Here is a 26,638-nt window from a genome sequence, read left to right on the forward strand (position 1 = left end):
CTGAGAGTGCTGTAGATGTGCTGAGAGTGTTGTGAGTGCTGTGGATGTGCTGAGAGTGCTGAGAGTGGGCAGTGAGCCGGTCATATGGGAATATAGAGGGCTTTTAGGCTGCATGCGGTGTTCTGTGGGCTCGCAGGGGTTTTACATGTCATACATGTTACACGTCTGTACAGGTCCGTTACATGTCTGTGGATGGTGAGGAGCCCGCCAGGTGCTGGTGAATAAGGAGCAGGCTGCCATTTAATCCAATGGGGTGAGGGGCAGGCTGTGCCCCATGTACAGGGCATGTGTAAGCCTATCCGTGTTAGGGAAGTAGTCTGTCCCTGGGGGGTAAAACATACATGGGAGACACGCATCATGTGTGCCACCCTCCGCTGTGCACCAATCTCTGGGATAGCAGCTAGTGCACTCAGCAACTCCCATCATTCTCAGGCAGTAAAACGCTTCCTGGGCATATCTGGCAGGTGATCTTTGAGTAACTGAAAGAATGTACCTTTCCATGTGATGGGAGTTAGGATGCGGGTCCAGCGGCAGGTAGGATGCCCCCCCCCCCACGCAGGCCTGTATCCCAGAATTCACATACCACTGTCCCGTGGTATTTACATACGGGGGTCACAGGTCACGTATAGCTACAAATAACATCCTCTACCTCCTCAACATTATGCTAATTACATGAAACATACATTATACAGGGAAGGAACACAGCTACCTTAGACATGCTAGGATATGCGTGTAGCGTATATAATTCATGGGGATTTATAGAATATATGGTATGCTGCATATATAACATGGGTTATAACATGAAGGGGGTTATATACATGCTATATCACATGTTATCTGTTCTGTGTATTTAGCATCTATCATAGTGTACATTTTCCCACATCTAGTAACAGAGGAACATATTGCACCTCTGCTATGATAACTATATATTATATGAGCGGACATATCATGTATGGACTAATGAGAGAATACGTTACTGATGTTTTGTTAACTTCATGTATACTATACATTACACAGCAAAAATCACATGTCGAGTAATGTTAGGGAACATATTACCGGTCCTGTGTGTTACTGGTTTTAGTGTTTGGAATATATATGTATTATGATCTATATATATATCACATGTATGTGGGTTATAATGTATATATCACATGTATGTGAGTTATAATGTATATATTTCACATGTATGTGTGTTATAATGTATATATATCACATGTATGTGTTACGTATATATATCACATGTATGTGTGTTATAATGTACATATCACATGTATGTGTGTTATAATGTATGTAACACGTGTGTGTGTTATAATGTATATATCACATGTCTGTGTTGTAATGTATACATCACATGTATGTGTGTTATGTATACATCACATGTATGTGTGTTATAATGTATATATCACATGTCTGTGTTGTAATGTATATATCACATGTCTGTGTGTTGTAATGTATACATCACATGTATGTGTGTTATAATGTATATATCACATGTATGTGTGTTATAATGTATATATCACATGTCTGTGTTGTAATGTATATATCACATGTCTGTGTGTTGTAATGTATATATCACATGGAATTATGGGGAAAGGTAAATTTTTGCCCAAAGGGTATTGCATAGTTAGGGCGATAAGGTGAGCCCCACCACCCAAAATGGTCTAAAACTGGGCTATTTTATTAAATGGGGCGATGCCACCTCAGAATCTTAAGAGATTCTAAAGGTTCTAAGGATTAATAGGTCCCACTTCAAGCGCAAGAGCTAGATTACGGCTTTAAGGTGCATCTGCAGACGTGGTATAACGTTGTAACGGTTTGCAGGTGTGGGGACCTTGTAGCAAGCGGTAGGGCCACCACTGGCTACAATACTAGAACCATAATGAGAAATGTCAAGTTCCAAGAAGTCTTCTCCACGGTGTAGACCGTTGAGGGATGCAGAGATCCTCTCTCTGACCAGTTCTTCTCCTGTCCTCCAGATATCTCCGTAAAGATGGATCTCCCACTCCCAGAGTCCGTCTTCCAATCAGATTTCCTTCGAGAGCTGCTCTTGAACGCCTCCTTGCTGAACCTGAGCAGCAGCTGGTTCACCAATAACACGGGGGATCGGTTCCTGCCGTTTGGCATCCAGGTGACCATTGTGGTTGTCTACCTGATTGTCTGCATGATGGGACTGGTGGGCAACTGTGCGGTGATGTACGTCATTATCAGGTGAGCACGATTCTCGATACCTCCAGACTTTCCGGTTATCTCTCTTTGGTTAACATTTTTTTTTACCAATTGGGTAATTTTCACCGGGATTTGGTTATTTCCCCCCAAACCCGCATTGATAAGGATTTAAAAAGTGTTGCAAGCGGAGAAAAAGATATTAAGGGGTCGTCTTGACGATGTGGGGTCTTACAATCAAGAGTCAAAGGGAGTGTTGGAAATAAAATATATATTTGTTTTTGGCGATTTTGTTTTAAAATCCATAAATGTATAAATACTTGATATTGTGGGGGCTGTTGTTTGTCGGCACCCCGGGGGGGGGGGGGGGTAATGAATCATTGGGTTCTTGGTGGTAAATAATTAAGATTGAAAGTTATGATTAATTTTTTATAACGTAGAAGACATGGAGACGTGAGAGACGCGGTTACTCGGACAGTTGGGTGAGAGACTGCAGTGCTGAGGGTCTGGGAGGATTAAGGGATACCCCTCGCTAATTATCACACCCCGCGGTTCCTGAGCAGACGTCTCGTGCTCAGAATATCTCACCGTCCTTTCATCCAGTTCCAGAAAATCTAATTAACCATCCAGTTCCAATATTTTTCCCCACCAGTGCATCACTCCTGCCCCTGTATCCAGAACCCCATGCACTGCTCCAACCCCTCTATCCAGAACTCCATGCACCACTCCAGCCCCTCTATCCAGAACCCCATGCACTGCTCCAACCCCTCTATCCAGAACTCCATGCACCACTCCAGCCCCTCTATCCAGAACCCCATACAACACTCCAACCCCTCTATCCAGAACTCCATGCACCACTCCAGCCCCTCTATCCAGAACCCCATACAACACTCCAACCCCTCTATCCAGAACTCCATGCACCACTCCAGCCCCTCTATCCAGAACCCCATGCACTGCTCCAACCCCTCTATCCAGAACTCCATGCACCACTCCAGCCCCTCTATCCAGAACCCCATACAACACTCCAACCCCTCTATCCAGAACTCCATGCACCACTCCAGCCCCTCTATCCATTCGAATCACGATTCCCACACATTACTCTGTCGGAATCATGATCCCCCCGTTACTCCCGTCGGAATCAGGACCCCCCCCTGTTACTCCCCTCAGAATCAGGATCCCCCGTTACTCCTGTCGAGATGCATCTATCAGATTATTCTCATTAACGTGTTGGAGCTTCTCGGCCGAGCCGTCTGCAGACCCTTCACACGTCTGGAGTTTTCTTCTCGTTTTCCCCAAATCTCCGGCACATTATTATTGGGCTGACGGTGGGCTTCATCATTATGCGCGAAGGATACCGTTTGGTTGCCACAGAAACCTGCCTTGGTTCAGCATCAGTCTCCCCGGTGTGCGTGTTGCAAGGGGAGCGCCTGCTTTCCCAATTCTCACAGGTGAACAGCTTTCTGCAAGCCGAGCAGGATTTCGCTTCCATGGAGACCCGCAGGGTTTTAATGACTGTCCTCCTGCTCTCGGGGACGGGAACGCGCGGACTGCTGACCACAAGACCTGCGACATGCTGCACACTAATGAAATCCGGGCATTGACTGAGCTCCCTGCAAAATCAATGGCGGCTTCTTCAGATTAGTTAGTAGAGTCGCTGTCCAGCGTGGCCCCCGCTGATTGCCCCCTACCACAAATGGGGGGGCAAATAACATGGAGCAATGCCCAAAGAACCCATCATCGTCATGGTGACCCCAAATTCTGGACCTGCATTTATTTGTGTGCTTTTCTGCTGAAAGCGAAGCCCCTTAAATTCTGCCTCCCATCGGGGTCAGGGGGGGCACACTTAATTGCCACGGGCTGTCGCCTCCATGAAAAGTGTGCGTCCCATCATTTCAGGTTCCCCGTCTGGCATCTCTGCGGAGCCATATGAGAAATATAAATCATACATATTTATGTATTTCTATAGATTATGCTTTAATTAATCAATGACCTTTGTGCATGTATGGAGGTGTTTGGCCACACCCACTGCAGCAGCCACACCCACACGATGATGTCACTCGCTATTAGTGCTAAAAATAAGAATCCCGACGAACCCGCAATAAATTACTCATCCTGCTTATAAATCAAGAAATGTATGCAAAAACCCCCCAAAAATAGCATCGCGCATGCTGAGAGTTACCCGAGAACGGAAACCAGGAGACGCCGGGGGCATATTTCAGCTTGTGATCTATACCCCAAGTGCCTTGGTCTTATTCGTGGAAATTTGCCCCTTTGGGGTCTCCAGAAAAGTGACGCACATTCTAGATCGCAGGTTCCAGGTATAGGAGACTCCAAATATTCTCACCCCGCTGGAAAGAGTTTACGATCTGTGAGTTTTTCCCGGCCGCGATGAATCAGACTGTAAGCTCTGTGGCTAGGTCTCCGTAGTCTCTTCTTTTAGTGTGTGTTGCCTGCACTGGGAATTATCTGGATAAATCAGTTATTTTAGAGGATAATCTGGGTATTTAACATATTAATGAGGCGATTAGAGCGTGGTGATTAGAGCGCGGCGATTAGGTGATTAGAGAGCGGACTCTGGCTGTGTCCCGGACGCGGCATCGTTAATAAGATGCTGAGACCCGGCGGCTGCGATATGGGGTCGGATGGCACCGCGGGAATCCCTTGGGTCCAAAGTGCGGCCAGACAGGGGGGTGAGAAGACCAGTAGGACCCAGCGGATCTCCCCGTCCAAGTTATCAATACCGCTGCACCACACATAGCTTTGGGGAGGCCGTGGGGCAGTTTATTGAATCCCCCCTTTGTGATGACATCACGGCCAGTAACTCTTATTCCATGTGACGGTCTTAAGCGGCTGATTGGTTGCGTTCACTCGGGGCCCTTGTCAGCAGTCAGTAAATGGCGCCGGTAAGATGACGGTGTCCTTGGCCCTTTGAGCCTCACCCCGGTGGGGTTAAATTGTGGCGATTCATTCCCCGGCGTGGACGGACGTATCGTTTCCATGTAATAGCTCTGCCGGGCCCCGGCTAGTTTGCCCCAGGTTGGGTTCCAGCTGTCACGAGTATCCTTAGTGTAGGGCTTATAGTCTGGGGTCACGTTCCCCTCCTTGTCTCCTTAACGCTTCTCCATCCACCTTTACTGCTCCATTTTTCTCTTGCTGTGTCTTTTCTCTTCATTCCTTCTCCCCCCATCTCTTTTCTGCCGCTTCCCCCCGTCTATCCTTCCTTCACCTTCCGGCCTCTCGTTCCATGGAATGACCCCAAGGGTCCTTAATGGCTGCTATGATACCCTCATTGGCATCTGAATGACCCCATCTACAGCCACCCTTTACTTACTCCCTGACCTTCTAAAACCCATGACCACTCTCCTCTTCCATGCTACCTTTATAGATCCCTCTATCCCACTGAGTTCCTCTCCCCTTACTATTTACTTCCCCATCACATCCCCTAAACCCCCCGACACTACATGGTCCCTCATTCCCCAAGGCTTCCTTGGCCAAACTCCAATGGAGCCAAAAAGGGGAGAGTATTAGTGGCAGGATATACTTCTGAAGGAGCCTACAAAGGACACGCCATGTTTGACTGTCCCCGATGCTCGGGACGATGAGTGTCAGTTGGCCATGTCTCTCTGGTGCGTAGAGATTTCCGTGGCTCTCGTTGTGTCTCACGTGCTTTCATAAATTTTTTTCTCCCCCCCAGATATACGAAGATGAAGACAGCCACAAACATCTACATCTTTAACCTGGCGCTGGCGGACGCCTTGGTCCTGATCACCCTACCGTTTCAGGGCACGGATATCTTAATGGGCATCTGGCCTTTCGGAAACGCCCTGTGCAAGATCGCCATAGCGATCGATTACTACAACATGTTCACTAGCACCTTCACCCTGACCATGATGAGCGTGGACCGATACATAGCCATCTGCCACCCCGTCAAGGCTCTGGACATCCGCACGCCACACAAGGCCAAGGTGGTCAACGTCTGCATCTGGATCCTGGCCTCTTTCATCGGGATACCGGTCATGGTCATGGGCTCTGCCGAGATGGAGAACGGAGGTCAGTACTCGGGCGATCGTTACTCGTTTCCGCTAGAAGCTTCTAGAAAGTAGGACATTTCTTACATGGAATCCCCAGAAGCCGCCGGCAGATCGGCCCCCCGTCCGGCCACTGTCTAGTCCGGCCGTTTCTCCTGCTGTAAAGACTCGGAGCCTCTGTCAGCCGTTGGTTTCCGTGTGTTGCAAACGCGCGGCGACGGGAACAGCTGGAATGATTCCGGACGGACGGGTAAAAAATGATACAAAGTTTCACTGACACTTTAAGCTGTTTGATTTATAACTAAGGAGCCGTCTCATCAATGATTCATACCTCCCCTCCCCCTCCCGCCGAGAGTTACAGCCTCTTACGCTTCAGCGGCAGCCGACTACAATTCTCACTATGCTGTCACAGCTTAAAGGCACGGAGCAGTTTATCGGTTAACAAAGCTAATGAGACGGTGTTGGTACATACATGTTCCGTGACGCTCCTCTGATCAAAGACAAAGCTAATTCTGTATGATGTAGGTTAACCCTTTAATAGCACCTGGAAAAAAGAGGGGCACTTTTGTTTTTGGGGAATTTGGTTAGAGTTTGACTGGGGGGGCTTACCCAACTTTTTATGTGACTTTGTGGGCTGTTGACTTAACTGAGTGGGGCATTTAGAAGAATAATAATGGAGTTTATTTACCCCGTTTAATTTATAAAGCCATTTCTTGCTGTTTCTATAAACATTATCGGGGCTTTTAGGGCTGTAGAACCCTGCGATCCCCTCATACCCAGCAAACATTCTGACCTCCTAGAAAAGAGGGGCATCAGGGGAGGAGAGAGGGGCTTCAAGGGAGGGAAGAGGAGAATCAGAGGAAGAGAGAGGGGCAACAGGGGAGGAAAGAGGGAGATCAGGAGAAGAGGGACTGGCCATCCTAAACAGGGACACTTGGGAGATATATATTTCCTATCCACAGTTGCTTTTGTTTAGATAATCCTAAATATAAAATGTAAAATATAAATAAAGCGCATTTCCCCCCATTCTTTTGGAATTAGATTGGGGATTTATGGCTCGTCTTGGTGGCCGGTTGGCCTCAGCTGTTGTTGCCCTTTTCCTCCCTGCCGGAGATTTAAATGAATATAATGTGAGGTTTGGGTGTTTTCACCTCCCTCTGCACTCTGTCCTGGGTCACGGCCGTCGGGCTACAAGGACATAAAAGCCGTTTTTATTACACACATCGGCTCTTCCCCCCGGGCGGCTCTGAGATTCCCGGTGATCTATGGATACGGTGTTCCTGCAATGCTGCAGCTTGCATGGCTCAAAAAAAAGAGAGAGAGAATAGCGAAAAGACGCCGGCAGAGAACTCTGGGGGAGAAAGAGACATCATGAGACAGATGTCACTGTGACCAGCGGAAAATATACGGAGGGCCACAAAGGGGCCAGGCTAAAACCCATTGCTTATTGGCCAGGCAGGTTCTCCGGTGCAAACGGCGCTTCCCATCGCTTTCTGATCGCAGAGCTCTCGCTTTATTGCAAATCTCCCCTCGGAATGTGATTTCCACTCCGGAGGGGATTCTTATTAAACACATATTTCAAACCCGCCATAAAGATGTCATCCGAAAGCGCTAACCTCCGCAGCACGCCAGCATCTTACCTGCAGCTCACCAAACATCCGCCTTCCATACCTTTTATTTAACATGAGATTTTAATTAGAAAACCTTTCTTTTTCTGCCATAACCCTTTCCGTGGCCACTTCTTATACCTGGATCCTTAAAGAGTTAATGGGATTTTTTTCTGCTTTAATGACCGGCGTCTGTTTTCCCGGAGCGTATTCAAATCATTTTAATCTTATAAAAAAATCTCCCCGGCAAACAATAGCTCCCAGACGTTATTATGAATTTTTTTTTTAATTATTTCTTTGTATCTTTTCAAAATAGGTTGAATGGAGAAATGTTGTCTTTGATCACTTCTGTGTAATAAGGGACAGGAGCTGCGCCCGGAAACGGCTAATCTTTCCGTACAACTCCAAGGAATGTTTCTAAAGAACTAACATTATTTCAATTTAATTTGATCTCCTTGGTGAGGGTCTAACCTGGGGGGGTCTATACCTACCCCTTGGGGGGGGTATGGAACCGGATCTCTGGATAATTAAATGTTCTTAGATTAGATTATCACGTCAATACGGGGGGGGGGGATAGGGACATATTCAGCAATACAGGGGGGGGGGGTCTGTAACCGTAGAAAGGTTAAGAACCCTGAAATGTCATTAAAGTATTTTGGCTGTTGAGACACCCATCGCTAACCCAACCTTACTTTCCTCCACAGAGATCGAATGTATGGTCCAGCTGCCCGTTCCTGAACATTACTGGGACCCAGTTTTTGGCACCTGCGTTTTCCTGTTTTCCTTTGTCATCCCTGTCCTCATCATCACGATCTGCTACAGCCTCATGATCCGACGCCTGAAGAAGGTGCGCGTCCTCTCAGGGTCCAAGGAGAAGGATCGGAATCTGCGCAGGATCACCAGGCTGGTCTTGGTGGTGGTGGCTGTCTTTATCATCTGCTGGACCCCCATTCAGATCTTTGTGTTGGTGCAGAGCCTGGGAGCGAAGCCAGATAGCGATCTAAAGGTTTCCATCCTCCACTTCTGCATCGCCTTGGGCTACATCAACAGCAGCCTCAACCCCGTCCTCTATGCCTTTCTTGACGAGAACTTCAAAGCCTGCTTCAAGAAGTTCTGCTTTCCCTCAGCCTTTCGCACCGAGCTGCAGATGTCCAACCGTATGTGCAGCATTGCCAAGGATGTGGCTTATGCCTACAAGAACTCAGATGGTCCGAATAACCCCGCATGACTAGGCATGGACCTGCCCATGTTGGGGGCAGATGGAGATCAGGTGGGTTCCAACCCACAGGCAGAACTGACACAGATAACAGCCTTGTGACCAAGATGACTGGAGGTGGATGAGACACCTCCTCTCGGGAACCTCAATTTAATATAGAATGGGAAACCTCCATTGATTTCAAGAGGCTATTTATTTATGGATCTCGCCAACCTAAAATGGAGGAGAGACACTCACCATGAACAGAGTGGCTTCAATGCATTTGTTGAATTTTTAGCTCTTCGGCTGCTGCGGTGATCCACATGAAAGTGGGAATAACCCAACTTGGCTTTTCCACATCTCTTGCTTGCCGTGCAGGGTCTGTACAGAATTTCTAGATTTTTCTAGAGACCTTTTTTTTGTCCAATCGCTCCAGAGGAGCAAGCATCAGAGTGGGTGAACTCACGAGAAATCACCTCAAAAACACATTGAACCTATATCCATATCCAGCTTGTATATACATGCTTAAATATATATATATAAAAGGCTATAAAAGTGACAGCCAACGTTCTCCTGGATAAATCACTGGCATCAAAACCATTAACTTTATTGGCTTGTAATGGTTGTTGTAGAAATATTCTACACAAACCATCTCTTGGTAGGTCCATAAGTTCAGTCACTGTTGGGTGTAGGAGCCACAAGATGGGAAAGGGTTGTTCTGGGTGTTCTTCACCTTCCCACCTCGATATAGATCCATAAGCAGCAAAGAAACATGATATTTTTAGACACATTCCATAAGAAACGTATTATATCCCAATATTTTTGGAGGGGAAGCTCTGTCCCATCCAATAGTTAAGGAGGAACATTCTTTGTTGCCACATCTAGAACGCATTAAGACCTAGTTCTAGATCAATTTTGTTTTCCCATTAGAGACCCATAACCAAATGGAAGTGTATTTCCAGAAGAATAAACAATGTAACAATGCTTATAGGTCAATTATAACATAGAGACAACTTGAATATATAGAATATGAACCCAATGCATTCTCCTCCCGGGGTTCTCATTCACCATAGCCGTTCTCCCGTCCCCAACATTTTAGGAATAGGAATTTAGGATATTGATAGCTGCTGGTGCATTCCTCATGACAAAACATCTTAAATGCAAAGATTAAATACCTTAGAGCCCCCCAAAAATAATAATCAGGAAACAAGTGACAATTTCTTGACCACAAATGAGACAGGTTCCTGCATCAGGAGTAACCATCTGGAGCTGCTCCAAGAGTCCAAGACACAGTCCAGCCTCAGTCCTCCTCACCAGGAGTCCCCATATGGAAAGCCTATGTATAGATTTAATTATAGAAGTGCAAACAAATGCATATACCATGTATATAAAATACACTCAGACTCTTATCTGTGTTTGAAGCCTCAAAGCCTTTCTTTCGTGGGGATCTGCAAAGCTCCAGAAAGAGATGGCTAAAAAAAAAAAAAGACGATAAAAAACTCTTAAAAAACTTTTAAAGCCAAATGCATATTACGGTGAACGGATAAAGAGCATCTTTTGAGGATGAAGATCCTCCACGAGTGGGTCCAGAGACGGCCCTGCGACTTTGAATCCAAGATTAGCTCTAGAGACTGAAGCTAGAACCTGCAAGGGTTGCTCCTCAGACATGGGACACGGCAAGAGGTCGAAGATGCCCTTCACTGTTCTCTTTTGTACTTTAGTCTGCACCCTACCATATGCTGTAAGGACCAGGATCTGGTGCCAAGTGGAACGGCACCCCTGAGGGCATGTGCCTGGAGCTGTGACATCCAGCAATACGTTGGTTCCACAAGAGCCTGGCACCAGCGAGTCTGGCGACGGCGTCTGTGCACCGTCTAATTAATGGGGCCCCCGGGGGCCGTTATCACTCTGGTCAAGAAGAGAAAGTATTAGCACTCGGAGCAGAAACCAGAGGAGGTTGACATTAGGGTGCATGCGCAGAAATGTTTGTATCTTGTGTTTCCAAGCCTCTTGGGCACATGCTGGTGAATGAGTGTCCTTTCAGGTACCAACGCGTTTCATTCCGCTGTAAAAAGCGTACAGTTACTCGTGTGAATCAGTGGCAACTTTATGTTCATGTTGAGTGCGCGCGGGTGAGCGGGAGAGCTCGGAAAACACACGTGTTACCCTTTTATAATATGCCCTCCCCGTGAAAATTTTTTAACTCTTTAAATGACAGAGGGCTGTGCATGCGGTGTCTTTGCGCCCCCTTCTGCCACTCCAAGGGTCACAATGTAACGGTCTGGACGGAACCGTCCTTAAATTGAGTAAAACCTTCAGGAGTGCCTTATTGCGAGCTGCGCCTGTGTTGAAGTCGTTTTGCTTGTGTTGTTTTTTTGTGGTCCCGGCGCTTGGCGTGAAGATGTTCCCTGTGAGCTGCCGATGTGACCGGTTATTCGCACATTTATTTGTCGGTCACCGTGGGTTTCCAGCTCCTAAGTGGTCCCCCTGGTTTCGTAGCCTTATATACGGCTTGTGTACCGGTTTGCTGATGCTTGTTCCGTGACCGTGATTTGCTGCTTTGTGGGATCAGAACTTTTAATCCCATGATTGTTATTCTTTTTTGGTGCCAATGAAATGATTTGATGGACGTCCGCATTGGGGCGCGTCGTGGGTCCTGTTAGATGGGTTTCCGGAGGAAAAAGTACACAAAACAGAGTTTGCCCTTTTTTCCGCCCCAATCTGATCAGCCAGCTGCCATTTATCAGCATAAGAGACGGGCGCGGAGGTTTTTCGAACCTTTTCAGTGTTTTGCAAAGTTTTTCATCATCACTGGTGCTGAAAAGGTTAAACTCACCCCCAAAATATACTTACTGGCTTAACTGCCCCCCTAAAACCCCATTGCAGGTCTGCCCAGAGATCGCCAATGGTATAGGGACTGCGTATAGGAAATACATGGAGCAGTTACCATAGCAACTGCTGGAGTGTATCACTTTGCCTTATACATTTAAGAGTTTGGGCTGTGTAGATACCCCAGAACATTTGCAGGGTCGTGATTCTTTATGCCCCTCCTCTTTTCATTGCCCACTATTTGGTCTCTTGATCCCGCCTGCGAGGATCAAAGTTCCGCCCCATTACCATACATGGGCGAATCCCAATCAGCTGGAGGTCCTGTTACGGGTCTGCATTCAAATCCCACGGGTATAAAAACAGAAAAGGGGTCGGTCGTGGTGAAGGTTTGCTATTTACAACTCCCATCACCCTCAGCCACAAACTCACATAATGCCCACAACAGCCCTGCGGCTACTGATTACCCGGATCTGATTGTCATCGTAGTCGTTTATGTGCCAAATTCTGTCCCATTATGAATCTTTTCAGCTCTATTCTGGACTGCGCAGTCCCTGCGTTAATTATAAATGGGGTGAGGGCTGAGCTTCTGCCCCGATCCAGAACCCCCAACCATGAGAGGTTCTGTGCATGTACCACGTGTGTGGCACACGTTTAATCTGGAGAGTTATGTGTGGGCCAACCCCTGGCCAGAGGACTGCGCAGCGGCGAATAAAAAATGGCTGAGGATCCTGGGAGTTGTAACTCAGCAAAAACTTTAGTCCATCTTCTTCATCTTCTATCGAGACGAGAGGCTCCCTCGACTAATCAGAAGCCTCGGTAATCCCATTAGTTGGATCTAAATGGTGGCAAATTCAATCAGAGAAGTCAAGGCGCAACTGAGCAGCCGTCCTTGGGGAGAAGCCTCCTCGGGCTGAAGCGCTCGTTGTTCCTCACTTACTAAATAACCAAGTTTTCATCAGCTCTGGGCCCTGATTAGTCTAATTACCCCGTTGATTACTGATGGTGGCGCACAGAGCGTTCAGACAGCTGAGGACCAGACGTTCCCCGCCATAGATTCAAATATCCTTCCGTTCGGTTCCATATTTATGCGGAAAGTCTGCGTCTAACTTTGGGGAGATCTGCTGATCGCTGGATACACAACTCTGCCTTCCCATTGGCTGGGGTGACGGCCAATAGGAACCTGGAGGTCCCTGACTATATTTATTGGTATCAAATCGGTGCAACAATGTTTCTTTCCCGATTGCAGAGACGGAATTATTATATGTTTCTAGAAGCCCTGTAAATACCATATAATCCGTAACGTATGAAAAACACAAAGCGGCTGAGGGGACTCGGCTCACAAGCTTACAATCTAGAATGAATAATTATTGTAATAAAAGCGCTAACAGTCTCACACATTAACAATCCTTCCCAAGGAAGGCGGCAGGGATTTGAATGCAGTCCCATACAGTTCGTGTGGCACAGAGGTGTGGCATTTCCCGGTTTGGGGTATTTTGGCTTATTTCGGGATGGTAGCTCCCTGACACTCGACATCTTACGACGGCTGTTTATCCGGCAGCGTTAACAGGAGATCTAATTAGCGGAACTAATTTCCTTATGATTGCTGCTTGCGAATTAGGTAGGACAGTGTTAATGGGCAGAGGGCATCCATTGATCTGCGCCAGGGGGGGGCCGCATCTGGGTTCCTCCGTAGCTGTCAGAACTCCAGGGAGAGGACCAAGGAAATGAGCCAAATGAATGGTTTTCTCGTTAATTGAAGAAGTGAACACCGCAGACTGACTCTCGGGTCACCGTCTCACCTTATCGGCCCCCTGAGAATAGTCTGTTATGCCGACCTCTCCGGCTTCATCTTCTCATTGAGGAGAACACGAGAACTTTAACAGGCAGTCTCTGCGAGGGAGGACCAGCGGGTCTGTGGGGTTTTTTTTACCAAAAAGTTTCCTACATCGTAATGTTTTCAGAAAAAGTAAATCTTTTTTGAGCGGATTATTCAGCAGCGCAGAACATTTAACCTATTTATCCAGAATGACCCATATTCTGCTGATACGTGGACCTGGTATAATAACTCGTCTCAGCTCTGCTGCAGGTTAGTGGTGATGGAGGGGTCAACAGTGTGGCGTATTATGTCTCGCCGTGCGGTGGGGCAGCGATGGCCGCGGTCGGATTTATTGTAATTGTGAATATTTATGCATCTTAACCAAGCACTTCTTTTTTACTTGTTACAGGTGAGAAGATTGTAAGCTTCTGGTCCAATTAAACGTTTTGGTGCTGTGACCCCACTTCCCACGCATGCCGCCTCTGTGGGCTGTGGACATGTATGCTGCACGTGTGCCCTGCTGCAATAAATGCACTTTAGTAGAGGCTGGGAATTTCATGCGAGACCTCAAAGGAAATTATCTGCAACCTACACTGAGAGTTTGTGTGTGTATGAGAACAACTGCACCGAGTCTGGCTGTAGTTATAATAGTGAGCGACTATACCGAGACTGGCTGTAGTTAGAGTGAGTGACTGTACCGAGTCTGACTGTAGTTAGAATGAGGGACTGTACCGAGTCTGACTGTAGTTAGGGTGAGCGACTGTACCAAGCCTGACTGTAGTTAGGGCGAGCAACTGTACCAAGCCTGACTGTAGTTAGAATGAGCGACTGTACCGAGTCTGGCTGTAGTTAGAGTGAGCAACTGTATTGAGTCTGGGTTTAGTTAGAGCGAGCAACTGTACCGAGTCTGGCATTAGTTAGAGTGAGTGACTGTACCGAGTCTGACTGTAGTTAGAATGAGGGACTGTACCGAGTCTGACTGTAGTTAGGGCGAGTGACTGTACCAAGACTGACTGTAGTTAGGGCGAGTGACTGTACCAAGCCTGACTGTAGTTGGAATGAGCGACTGTACCGAGTCTGGCTTTAGTTAAAGTGAGTGACTGTACCGAGTCTGACTGTAGTTAGAATGAGGGACTGTACCGAGTCTGACTGTAGTTAGGGTGAGCGACTGTACCAAGCCTGACTGTAGTTAGGGTGAGTGACTGTACCAAGCCTGACTGTAGTTAGAATGAACGACTGTACCGAGTCTGGCTGTAGTTAGAGTGAGCGACTGTACTGAGTCTGGGTTTAGTTAGAGCGAGCAACTGTACCGAGTCTGGCTTTAGTTAGAGTGAGTGACTGTACCGAGTCTGACTGTAGTTAGAATGAGGGACTGTACCGAGTCTGACTGTAGTTAGGGCGAGCGACTGTACCAAGACTGACTGTAGTTAGGGCGAGCGACTGTACCAAGCCTGACTGTAGTTAGAATGAGCGACTGTACCGAGTCTGGCTGTAGTTAGAGTGAGCGACTGTACTGAGTCTGGGTTTAGTTAGAGTGAGCAACTGTACCGAGTCTGGCTGTAGTTAGAGTGAGCGACTGTACCGAGTCTGGCTGTAGTTAGAGTGAGCGACTGTACCGAGTCTGTCTTTAGTTAGAGTGAGCGACTGTACCAAGTCTGGCTTTAGTTAGAGTGAGCGACTGTACCGAGTCTGGCTTTAGTTAGAGTGAGCGACTGTACCGAGTCTGGCTTTAGTTAGAGTGAGCGACTGTACCGAGTCTGGCTTTAGTTAGAGTGAGCGACTGTACCGAGTCTGGATTTAGTTAGAGTGAGCGACTGTACTGAGTCTGACTGGTGAGTCATGTCTCTGATGACAGAGGGAAGGGAGGAGGTTGCAAATGGTACTAGAGAGTCAGCATCTTATTCTATGATGTCATTGGGGTGTCTCGATGAAATAATTGCAGAGTATCTGCTGTGGATTCCAGCCGGCGTGTAACACCCCGCAGAGTCCTGCCCAAAGTGGAAACCCTCAGGATTTACCCGGGAGCTCCGAGCTCCCAACGTCTCGAGCTTAAAATGGGTGGATGTGATGCAAGTCTCAGGGCTAAAGATTTATAACCCCAGCGGCTTCGATTTTGCCTGTCGGTGGGAATCAGCCCCACTAGTCTGTAACGACTCAAACCTTAATCAGTCGTTGGTCTCGTCTTAGATTCAGGAGCCGTATGTCTATCCCATGCATGTTTAATACCCTCACTGTATTACCACTTCTGTTGGGAGGCTGTTCTACCACCCTCTCAGTAAAGTTAAACTTCCTAACATCACCTGTACGTCTCTGAGTCTCTAATTTTAGATTCTAGTTCTGGTATTTTTTTTTTTTAAATCTTCCCTTTTCTTTCCCTTTCTGAGCCGTTTCTTGTTACTGAATGCTGTAGCCCACCCGCTGGGGTAATAGAGACCGCAGTCGCTGGCGGGGGGTTCCTGGCGCAGAGTAAACCCTGAGGGTGTATCGGCAGGCAGCGGACTCTGCTGGGTGGTCACGACATGTATACTAAGCTGCAGTTATGCTGAATGAAGGGCTCTCCTACCCCCTTGCTATGCAGGTGCATCGCTCTGTACTGATGATTGTGGCTCCGGCTGGCGGGGTCCGGCGTGGGCACCCGCCTGTCCTGTTTAGTACAACATGTAATAAAATATGTAACAGGCCTCGTGGTCTCACGTCGTTTCCTGGGTGACTGGCGGACTGTCTGTTTGCGTGCGTTTTAGTAATGCAATTATTCACACTTTACGCAGGACATGAAGGATCGGTGACCTTTACCGGGGCGCCTAATCACATCACCGCTCAGCCGCGCGCGGGCGACACGGAGGGACGGCGGCCTGTGCGTGTGACACATCTGCAAACAGGGGCTCCCCGGTACATGTCTAATATCTGGGGCCCCCATTCCATGACGCCAAGGGCTGACAAACTCTGCATCCCATGCAGGGTGCCACGAGCGCGTCGTCACATTCATATAAAGCAGGGTTTTAGGGGTGCACCTCCCTAGCGTTTGATAGCTATGTGCCAGACCCCCCTAACTCCCCGGTAGAGACACTTTGATCCATTTTATGCATGTTCTTCCGGCCCAGAGCCCGGCCTGCTGGCACGCATGGGGTTAACGCAATGTAACGCAGCCTTGATTGGCCGTCATTGAGAAGTGCATTCATTGCAATCATCTGAAACAAAGACACGTCGTTAGCTTCCTTTATTACCCGAGCAGGTGCAAAATCCCACAGACGCTGCAGGGATCTCATCCCGCAGGACCTCTCGCTTACCTAAACCGGCTATGGGTCTGAGAGCCCCCCCTTGGCAACCCCCCCGCTTGCCTCCCCCCATCCCCTTTAATTACTCTCTCGTGTGTCTTCCAGTTTCACTCTTGGGACGTATTTACTAAGCAAGTGCACATACATTAATAACGGGCGATTTTACAGCCCCCGTGTGGGTTTAGTGAAGCTGGAGGTTTAAATGAAAAAAAAAAACCTGGGTAGGCGATCAGGTCCACACACATGTATGTGTAAGCGTGTATAGGTGCGTGAAGGCATGTATAAGCATGTGTAAGTATGTGAAAGCGTGTGAAAGCGTGTGTAAGCGTGTGAAAGCGTGTGTAAGCATGTGCACATTTCCACATACAGACTGGAGCCTTCACAGTAGATTTAAAACAACACTTATTAGATGTCCCTTTGGAAAAGATTTCATGAAAATAAAGATTTTGGGGTTACATAATTTTTATTTAATTCTGTGGGGGAGACGCCCCAAGTGCCGCCCCCAGAGGATCCCATTATATTTAAAACCCGTGTAATGATCACATTATCGCTCCTTCATCATAGAAAAAGCATAAAAAGCTATATTCCGGTTATAAAAACCACGAGCGATCGGGTCCTGTTGGTTTCCGCCGCATTCAGCGTCCGGGGCGCCCGAGGGAGGCCAGGGAAATCGCCAATACAATAAAACGGGCGCGGGATTCACTGAATCCACGACTTTACTAAAAAATGACATTGAACGGATCACCTGCGGGTTTCGGATTTGAGAAAAAAAAAAAGTTATTTTAGCAAAAAAAAAAAATTCCAACCAACTTCCAAATGAAAACACTGGGGTACAAATGGGGGGCATGGAGAGAGGGGAGATCGAGGAGAGGGAGAGAAAGGGGAGGTCTCGGGTGGGAGCGTGTGTTTGTGTGAGCGAGCGGCAGAGTGGTGCAATGCAGAAAAAAGATTGAAACACTATAGGATAATGTGTCTGTGATGGTAATGGGGAGGACGGGGGGAGAGAGGGCTGGAAGGAGATTAGGACAGAACATTCACATAGCAACTGAATTTGCTCAACGCCAATAGCAGCGAGGACAGGTCTCAAACCTGTGGCACATGATGGGGGAGGAATAAGTGCCTGGAATCGGATTTAAAGTGTTCTGGGCAGTAAGGAGTCAATGAACTGCAAACTAGAATTCAAAATAATCCATCATAGAAACCCAGAGCCTGCCGGCGGATCGGCCCCATCTGGCCCCCGTATAGTTGCCCGTTTCTCCTGCTCTAAAGACTCAAACCTTAATCAGTCGTTGGTCTCGTCTTAGATTCAGGAGCCGTATGTCTACCCCATGCATGTTTAATCCCCTCACTGTATTACCCTCTACCACTTCTGCTGTGAGGCTGTTCCACTTTTGCCATTTTATGGCAAAATTAAGAGTCCTTTAGTCACCGTAAATGTGGTTGCCGACAGAAGGCTCGGGGGAAAGTGTGTTTTTTTGTTGAAAACTGAAAGTGATTTCAGCACCGCGGACAGATCCAGGACTCGTTGGTGAAATAGAAGAAATTCTCTCTACCTCCTCAGATGCGCATTTAATGAGGGCGTCTCGTAATCACAGACCATGTGCCGATTTCATGTCTAACCACCACGTGCCTGATGGCACCGGAGAAAGCTACTTACAGGTGTTAGCACTGGTTGCTGCCACAGCATAAGCTCATTACAGACAATGTGCTGCGGTCAGTATTGTGAGCACTCATAATTTACCGCTAATACTCTCCACACCCCATCTAATCGCTTAGCAGAGGCCGATCTCTGTTGATGTTAGCGGACTGTATTTGGGGTCATAAACCCACGACCACATAGCCAGGGAGCTAAATTTCAAACCACACATTGCCCACCACTGTTGACACGGTTTGGGGGGCCACTGAATCGATTCCCAATTGTCCACCCTGAGAACCAGCAGTGGTGCAGGCTTTCAGGATCTCCTTAGATGAACACAGGTGACTCTTTAATTACCGGGACTTCTAAAAACTCTGCTACGGATCACACGTGGTGCAGCGCTCTCACCCCTGCCCCCCAAACGTTCTGCAATGGCCACTCTTTCATAAATCAACAGAACAGATTCATGAATCAAAGCTCACATTGAATGAGATCCCCGAAGGGAGCTTTAATACTCATGGCGAGGAGCTCTACTTCGGGCTGCACATGTCCCCCTACCACGTCTCCTTCAAAGACACCGCCATCCTCTGAGGTTTCTTCTGCCCGTTCAGGGCCATCTGACTCCTACAGACCGATCTCTTGGGTCTCGGATTAAGACTTGCCCTGGCAGCTGACACCGCCGTCTTCATTATCCTCCGGCGATGAGACAGAGACTTGGAGCCACCAGAGAACTGACCCATTTCTACAAGTTTTGGAGCCGCTGGAAAGTATTGTTTCCTCTCTTTGTTTTCAGAGATTAACAGAGGGTGAAAATTATCGCTCTACCCCGCTTGCTGGTGTGTATCCTGACGGAACAGACGGCGTCTTGTAGGCTATCAAACTCAATGCGTCTCGCGTGTTGCAAGCAGAACCTAACAGGATAACAAGGCTTGGATCCAAATGGCAGTTTACCCACAATAAGGCACTTCCATAATTGTTTGGAATCAGCTATTGGGTTAACGCCACGGCTGCCAGATGGATCACGTTACGTTGAAAGCCTTGTGGCATTTAAGGATGACAGGGTGGGGGTAGTTGGTTAAGGGTACTTAAGAATGGCTTCAAGTCTCCGGAGACAGACTGTCCCCCTTTTTTTTTATACCCATTTACAGGCTTTTATCTAAAATCCTATTACGGCGAATCCCTCAAAGCTCAGAAAATAATTCCCATTTCACAGACGCCTTATCTCGGAGCTTGAAGGCCAGCGATAGACGCCGGGTGCTCATACTTACAGCAGATCTGTTACACGAGGCTGACTCGTACCGGTGCGAGCGGCCGGGACCAGGACACATCCATAATTCATGGGAACAAAATAAGACCCCACGTTCCATTATTCATAAACACTGCTAGCAAATGCCTTATTCATAAGTGTTAACCGGACTGGATGCATTATTACTGAGCAGCGCTTTGTCCTGATACCCTGTTAACGAGTATATAATTACACCACCAGTATCAGCTCCCTGTTAGCGAGCCGCAAATTTAATCCCCAATATTTGCCCTCCCCGATATCGGCGCACGGCTAATGAGTAACATTGGAGTAATGTACGAGTATTCCCTAATAGCCTTTTGTTGGGCTAGTATCAATCTCCAAGTATTAATGGTGGATCTCACTGATAGCGTAGGGGGGTATTTTTGTGGCCCCCCGGTGCCCGTCCTGCTCACGGGAAGTCCTGTCTTCGCGGGTTGCTCGATTCCTGTTGTTGTAACAGATAAATCAGGAGCTCGTAGGGAGCGTCCGAAATGAAGCCATGAATCAAACCCACGGCAGTATTTCAGCGGGGAGGTGATCAATACTCAGCTACGTTAACTGTAAACATCACAAATCTTCAGGGAGGGAAGTAATAAGATGTCGGTGAGGAGTCGGGCTGCGAGGAAGATGGTGAGGGGGAGTTTAACCCTCGAAGAGGAGCTGGCAATGGGTGAATTTAGTCATAAAGTGGCCAGATTTGTTAATTAGCTCTTGGATTGTGTTCGCTATGAGTCATAACCGTAATGAGTGAAAAGAGATGGGAGAAGAGAACGATCAGGAGATGGGGGTTGACCTTCACTTCCTTCTTCTAACCTTTAACCGAGGAGCCAAAGCTCAGACCCCTTCAACATAATACCCCGTCCACACACGGATGCCTTCCTGCTCTACTCCATCAATAGCTTCAAAAATGCCCTCCCTACCTCACACAACCCCTCGCTGCCACCTTCACAACGTGCTACCAACCCAATTGAGTTCTTCAACGTCCCCTCGTCTGGTGTGGAGTCACATCACCACCACACTGGTCCTCCAGCTTGTGTTATCTACTCAATGTTCTTTGCTCAGTTACTCCATTAGTGTTGACTTATGGTGTGTTTGTTCCCCAAGGTTCTGACGCAACCTCCTAAGGGATCCTCTGCCATTGCTCAGTGTACCTATCTCTGCGTTAGGCTCTCATATTACGTCAGTAGAAATTACACATACAACAGCCCAAGGTTCCATAGAAGGTGTAGAGTCACATAAACACCCAAGGCCTTAGAGGTCTTATCCTTAGATGTAAGTTAGAGAAGATAAATAGGGCAACAACAAGACCCATACAAAGATGTCCCCACACAGAGCTTGGGCTCTTGACCATCGGTTAGATGACCTAGAACCGCAACTCCCCAAATCTCCCTCTGCAACCACCATGTTTCTTTCCTCGTCGCTCTCCATCTCTACATCTCACCTTTCCTCTTTCAGTTGTTTTGGCTCCTCTCTTTCTCTCACATATCTCTATATCTGTTATTCACTCTGTCTTAATTTTCCATTTTCTTGGTTTTTTCACATTTCTCTTCCTCCGCCCCCCCTCCTTAATTCTATCTCTTCCCTGTTTTATGTAATTCTGCACCTCTTTCTTTCTTTCTCTCCCTCTCCATCTGTTTTTTTCTCTCCTCCTCCTCTCTCCCCTCTCTGGTTTTATCTCTAGTCATTTTGCGCAGACTTCTTTGCCTCTCTGCTGAGCTTCTAATGCAGGAAACAGGTTGCAGATCAGACCAGACAAGGACCGCGGCAGCTGCATCTCAATGAGGCGGCCCCTTCGCACTATGAGAATAAATACGCATACTTGGTGCTTAACCCTGCGAGTGCCAGGTGAGAGCGAGGAACAATCCCTCCAGCCACATCTATATCCATTGGCAGCATCCCAGTCAGATGCTACATTGTTACACATTGATATCTCCCCGTAACCGATTATTATTTTTAATGCATTGGCTGAGGCTTTGGAATGACCTGGCGGCTGATTGTTTGATAAAAGCTGCAAATAAGCATTAACCAAGGGCTTCTGCACAACGTAGGTAACAGCCGAGGTAACAATCAGGGACTACCCTTGGATAAGGGTTCTGCATTCCTTACAGGTTTCCAAGCAAAACATTGGCATTATTGATGATTATATTGATAAGGAGCCAGCTTGGGGGCCATAGCCAGAGCTGGGGCCACAGGTTAAGGATCATACCCATAGCTGGCAGCCATAGGTCTCAGGGGCCAAATCCATTGGTAGTGGCTAAAGCAATATTCACAGAAGGATATTTAGAATTTGCGGACCCTTCGCCATGTTGTATAAATGGTCCCTAAAGGTCCAATGCCCTGGGTTCAATTTAAAGAGGCATCAGATGCACATAAACGGGTAACGGTACCCACGGTGCGCTGAATACCACCCACCAAGGATACACACGTAAAGGCAACTAACAAATTCCAATTACCAACCAATTAATGGGATTATAGATTATATAGTGGAGCCTAATCTCATAATCTGGGGTGAGAGCCCTTTTAAAATGTTACTCTTTTCTAGAGAGTGTTCTAGAAGAGGCTCATTTACTGCCTTGCCTTCCATGTGAGACGTTGCTCATGTTTCCCCTGGCAAAGAAAGAGTTAAACTGGGATGCCGGTGGCGAGTGTGAGATTAGAGAGAATTGCTGGGTTTATGCAAATAAAATTGAATGGTAATTTCACAAAGGTTTCTCATCCCTCTTGTTAAGAATCAGCCCCCGGGACGTGTTCTGCGAGTGTCAGCTCCACAATAATGCAAACCCTATACATGTTAATCCAATCCGTGTCAATCATATGTAATTGTTTACTGGAAACATAGCATAGAGTGTCATAACGACAGCTCAACCGCCGCGCTAATGTACAGCCTAACGAACGTGAGATCCCGTGGCTGGAAATATTTGCCTAAATACCAGGAAGTAAACAATATTCTGCCGATCTTCAGTGTGGTGTCGGCACGAAGAGTTGTGAACGTACGTGTCTCTATAATAAAAACACTAATTTAACAATTAAAATTAAAAGAAAAACAATATATTTAAGATCACGGTATGTATCTCCAGAGGTCCAAGGCGGGTCATCACCAGCCTTAAGGCTCTATCCAAACTGTAAACAAAAGCCAATCATTGCCTGAGATTTGTGAGTTTTCTGCTTGAGAACGGGTTACTTGGCTGGATTGCTCTTCTGCCTTAGAATAGTAGTTGCATAAAACCGAAGCCCACCCGTGTCTACGAAGAACCATCTTCGAGCCACCATCTGCAACAATCCAAAGATAAAGTTCATCAATGTATCAGTAGCTTCCATTTGTTTCAATTCATGAGGTTCTATTTAATTCTTCAGACTTTTCTCGCTCATAATTTTTTTTTTTTAGACTCCAATGATCTCTGTTACAGTCTTTTGCAGAACTTTTGACTTGTGTGGTGGGACCACCGATGGTCTGCAAACCATAGTTTGAAGACCACTTCTCGTGGAGCTCGGTAACCCCATAGCGGAATCACTAGGCGGGATCTCAGCCAATAAAGGGTTAATATTTTGAGGCATTTTCCAGGAAAGCACCTCGCTGCACATCCCTGAGGACAAAGCGTCGGCCTGGTATCCTCTCCCCGTCTTTGATATTAAGCAGACTCTCCGTATAATCTGATCAGATCAAACCTCCATTTAATAAGGGACAGTGAAAGTGTCTGGAATAATTAGCAGGCAGACAGCCTCCCGAGTGAGACGTCTTACATCCGCGTATCAAACAAGCGCAGGGATGCGGAGATTTGGACAGATAGCCCCGGGGTGAAAACTGTCATTCTGAACAAGAGGTTTCGGTAACAGCCTTCGAATAATAAAACATCACGGAACGCCGAGCGTCACCTGTAATCTGCACAAAAAAAAGTGTCATGTGCCACGAAGTTATATGTGGCGGACTGCAGCCACCTGTGGACTAAATCAGTATTCATGAGAAATATCCTCCGAGGGTCTATGGACCCCTAACCATACATCGTATGAGTGACAGCGTGAGAGGTCAGACAACCCACGAGGAGCTGTGAGAGAATTAGACATTCCACATAGGACTGGGAGTTAACGTGTGTGACGGAACCCTCCATCACCGGGGCCCCTGGAGAGGCCTGACTGCCAGCCTCCTCCCTACTGATTATGGGCCTTGACTTTGTAAAGACTTCTGTGGCTACCTCCAGCAGTATCATCTCATCACTGGCTGAGTGGATTATCTCCGGTAGACAGCCAGGATCTGCAACCAGGGAGTGACCGCCATTGTTTGAGTTTAATATCAGACCCCCACAGTGCATTAATGTGTTGTGTAAATCAGTCTCCCCCCTCTGCAGATAAAGCTGTTTGTTTGCGCAGGGAGGTATTTCCCACCACATTAGACATTTTACTCCACGAATGTGCTTTATATTTTAACCTCTATAAAGAGCCCTGTGACCAGGATATGGTTCCAACAGACGAGCAGGTGGCAGCGGTCTGGCTCTTCCTGCCTCTCACAGTCATATATTCCTGGTTAATAAGTGACACAGGAGAGACATCTACAGGACGGTAACAGAGCGCAGCCAACGGCCACCAAGCTTGTGATAGGAACCCAGCGGCATCCTCAGCCTGCAGGTCAACATCTGACGGGGACAACATATATGATGGGTCCATTTACTGGCTCAGGACATAGGAGGGAAATACCAGATGCGGGAATATTACAGTCTTCCTGCCTAGTTTGGCCAGACCTCTCACAAATCTCTCTCTGCCCATCTTTCCTCGCCTGATGCTCTTCTCGCCCCCCCTTTGCCCCTCTCTCCTCCCCCGATGCCCCTCTTTTCTAGGAGGTCAGAATGCTTGCTGGGGATGAGGGTATCGCAGGGTTCTACAGCCCTAAAAGCCCCGATAATGTGTATAGAAATAGCAGGAAACGGCTTTATAAATTAAACGGGGTAATTAAACCCATTATTGTTCTATTGTTCTAAATGCCCCAAATACACTCGCCCCATGCCTCTAACCACACACCCTTAAAAAGTGCCCCTCTCTGGCAAACATTTTGGAGGGGGAAGTATTTTTTTTTTTGCACTCTTTACTTCCTGTTCAGATATTTCCTAGGTTGTTGTTTGTTGGATATGCTTTGTTTGTATAGAATTACAAAGTATTTTATATCCAGATAAATAATATGTCTGGTTAAATAATCAACGGAAGAACATGGAGCATCTCCGCTGGTGGGGAAGCCTCGCGCATGTTACGGGCAGGGAATTCCCCTGCAGTTAGCGGATCTCAGATAAATCCGTTACAATTCTGTTTGCGATGTTCTGGATAAAACGACAAATGAGGGATCCGTCTGGTCCTTTTATGTCCATGGTGTTTGTAGCGAACGATTATGACCCCAATGGCTCTGTATTCAAATCTCTGGTTCACGGATGTGAATATTATTAAAATGAGTTCCAGACATTTAAGAATATTCCAGATAATGTTAATGATTAATCACTTAGAAAACAAGTAAACATTAATACAGCAATAAACATCCTCTCTCTACCCCCCACCTTGTACAGAGCTAGGGTGCTAAATAAATCAATTATTAATAATAACAACAATAATAATAATTCTACTACTAATAATAATAATTAAAAATACTGTCTCTCCATCCCAATATAATACTACTACTACTAATAATAATACTCTCTCCCTTTGTACAGGGATGCAGTTTTATGTAAATCAAATCAAAAAATTGTAATAAATAATAATATTATAACAATAAGCTGTCTCTTGCAGAGTGTTAATATTATAATAATTATTTTAGTAAAGTTTATTAAAGATTTAAAGTTTTTCTGGAACATTTACATTAGAACTTTGTAACAAGTGCAGGACTCAGGAGTTAATTACATGTGTCCCATAGCAGGTAGTTTGAACTAATTTAGAAAACATATTTTAAGAAAACTGGCTATTTAACTATTTTACTAAAATATACAGGCAATATTTGATGTAGTATTGGGTAGTATTAAATTATTAAGTCAGTGTAAACACATTTATAAAAATGAGTAATAAAAAAGGTTTAACAAACAAAAATAGTAAATACAAAAAATAAAATAAAATAAATACAAAAACAAATAAAAAAATGAAATATATATTGCCTGAGTGTTTTATTACAGTCTGTGGGTTTCTACCTGACCCTAGGGGGTTAATTACATATTTGGAAGGAAATTGTAATGCAGTGAATTGTGACACCCGGTGTCAGGTGCGGGTATTACAACTTAAAGAAGCAGTATTCCGAAAAACCACCCCTTACAAAAAATTACTGCAGTTTTTTCTGCAGTAATACTGCAGTTTTTTGGACATGAAAATTTGTATACTTTTACTGCACTTTTACTTAATTATATTGCAAACCTACAGTTGTACTCCAATGTACTGCGGTTTTACTGCATTTGTACGTCCTTACAAAACATAACTGCAGTAAAACTGCAGTATATTGAAGTACAAATGCAGTAAAAGTGCAGTAAATGTGCAGTAATATTGCAGTAATACTGCAGTAAAAGTCCAGTATTGCAGTTTTTTCATGTCCAAAAATGCAGTATTACTTCAGAAAAAACTGCAGTAATTTTTCGTAAGGGAGTCGTCCGTCCCTTAAATGTTATGCAGTACTTTGAGCGGCAAAAGAGACAGTCGAGGAGCCATACACCATGGCTATTGTGGGGGTAACAATGACTGAGCCTGCGGTGGGTATAGTTAAAAGAAGAGGAAAGGGTTTCATTATCTGGGGTGGGATAAGGGGTAGCCAAAATGCCTCTAAACCCGGGGACCAATTTCCATGGCAAG

At 46.4% G+C, this 26,638-nt stretch overlaps 1 protein-coding gene across 1 annotated transcript; it reads left to right on the forward strand.

The window, feature by feature from the left end:
* Positions 1 to 1,990: 1,990 nt before the first annotated feature.
* On the forward strand, positions 1,991 to 9,026 carry LOC149271830 (nociceptin receptor-like). Its single transcript, XM_089507100.1, has 3 exons — positions 1,991 to 2,208; positions 5,858 to 6,213; positions 8,503 to 9,026. Exons 1-3 carry the CDS (start codon positions 1,991 to 1,993, stop codon positions 9,024 to 9,026), a joined length of 1,098 nt encoding a protein of 365 aa, XP_089363226.1.
* The last annotated feature ends 17,612 nt before the right edge of the window (positions 9,027 to 26,638 follow it).

This window comes from Sceloporus occidentalis, unplaced genomic scaffold, assembly GCF_023333645.1.
Source record: "Sceloporus occidentalis isolate IW3139 unplaced genomic scaffold, rSceOcc1.0.p SCAF_457, whole genome shotgun sequence".
Taxonomy (NCBI): domain Eukaryota; kingdom Metazoa; phylum Chordata; class Lepidosauria; order Squamata; family Phrynosomatidae; genus Sceloporus; species Sceloporus occidentalis.

Bases quoted from the DNA above. Each gene is read 5' to 3' on its own strand.
- LOC149271830 (XM_089507100.1), top strand. From the start codon at position 1,991: ATGGATCTCCCACTCCCAGAGTCCGTCTTCCAATCAGATTTCCTTCGA. The intron at 2,209-5,857 runs GTGAGCACGATT...TCTCCCCCCCAG, and splicing joins GTGATGTACGTCATTATCAG to ATATACGAAGATGAAGACAG. The intron at 6,214-8,502 runs GTCAGTACTCGG...TTTCCTCCACAG, and splicing joins TGCCGAGATGGAGAACGGAG to AGATCGAATGTATGGTCCAG.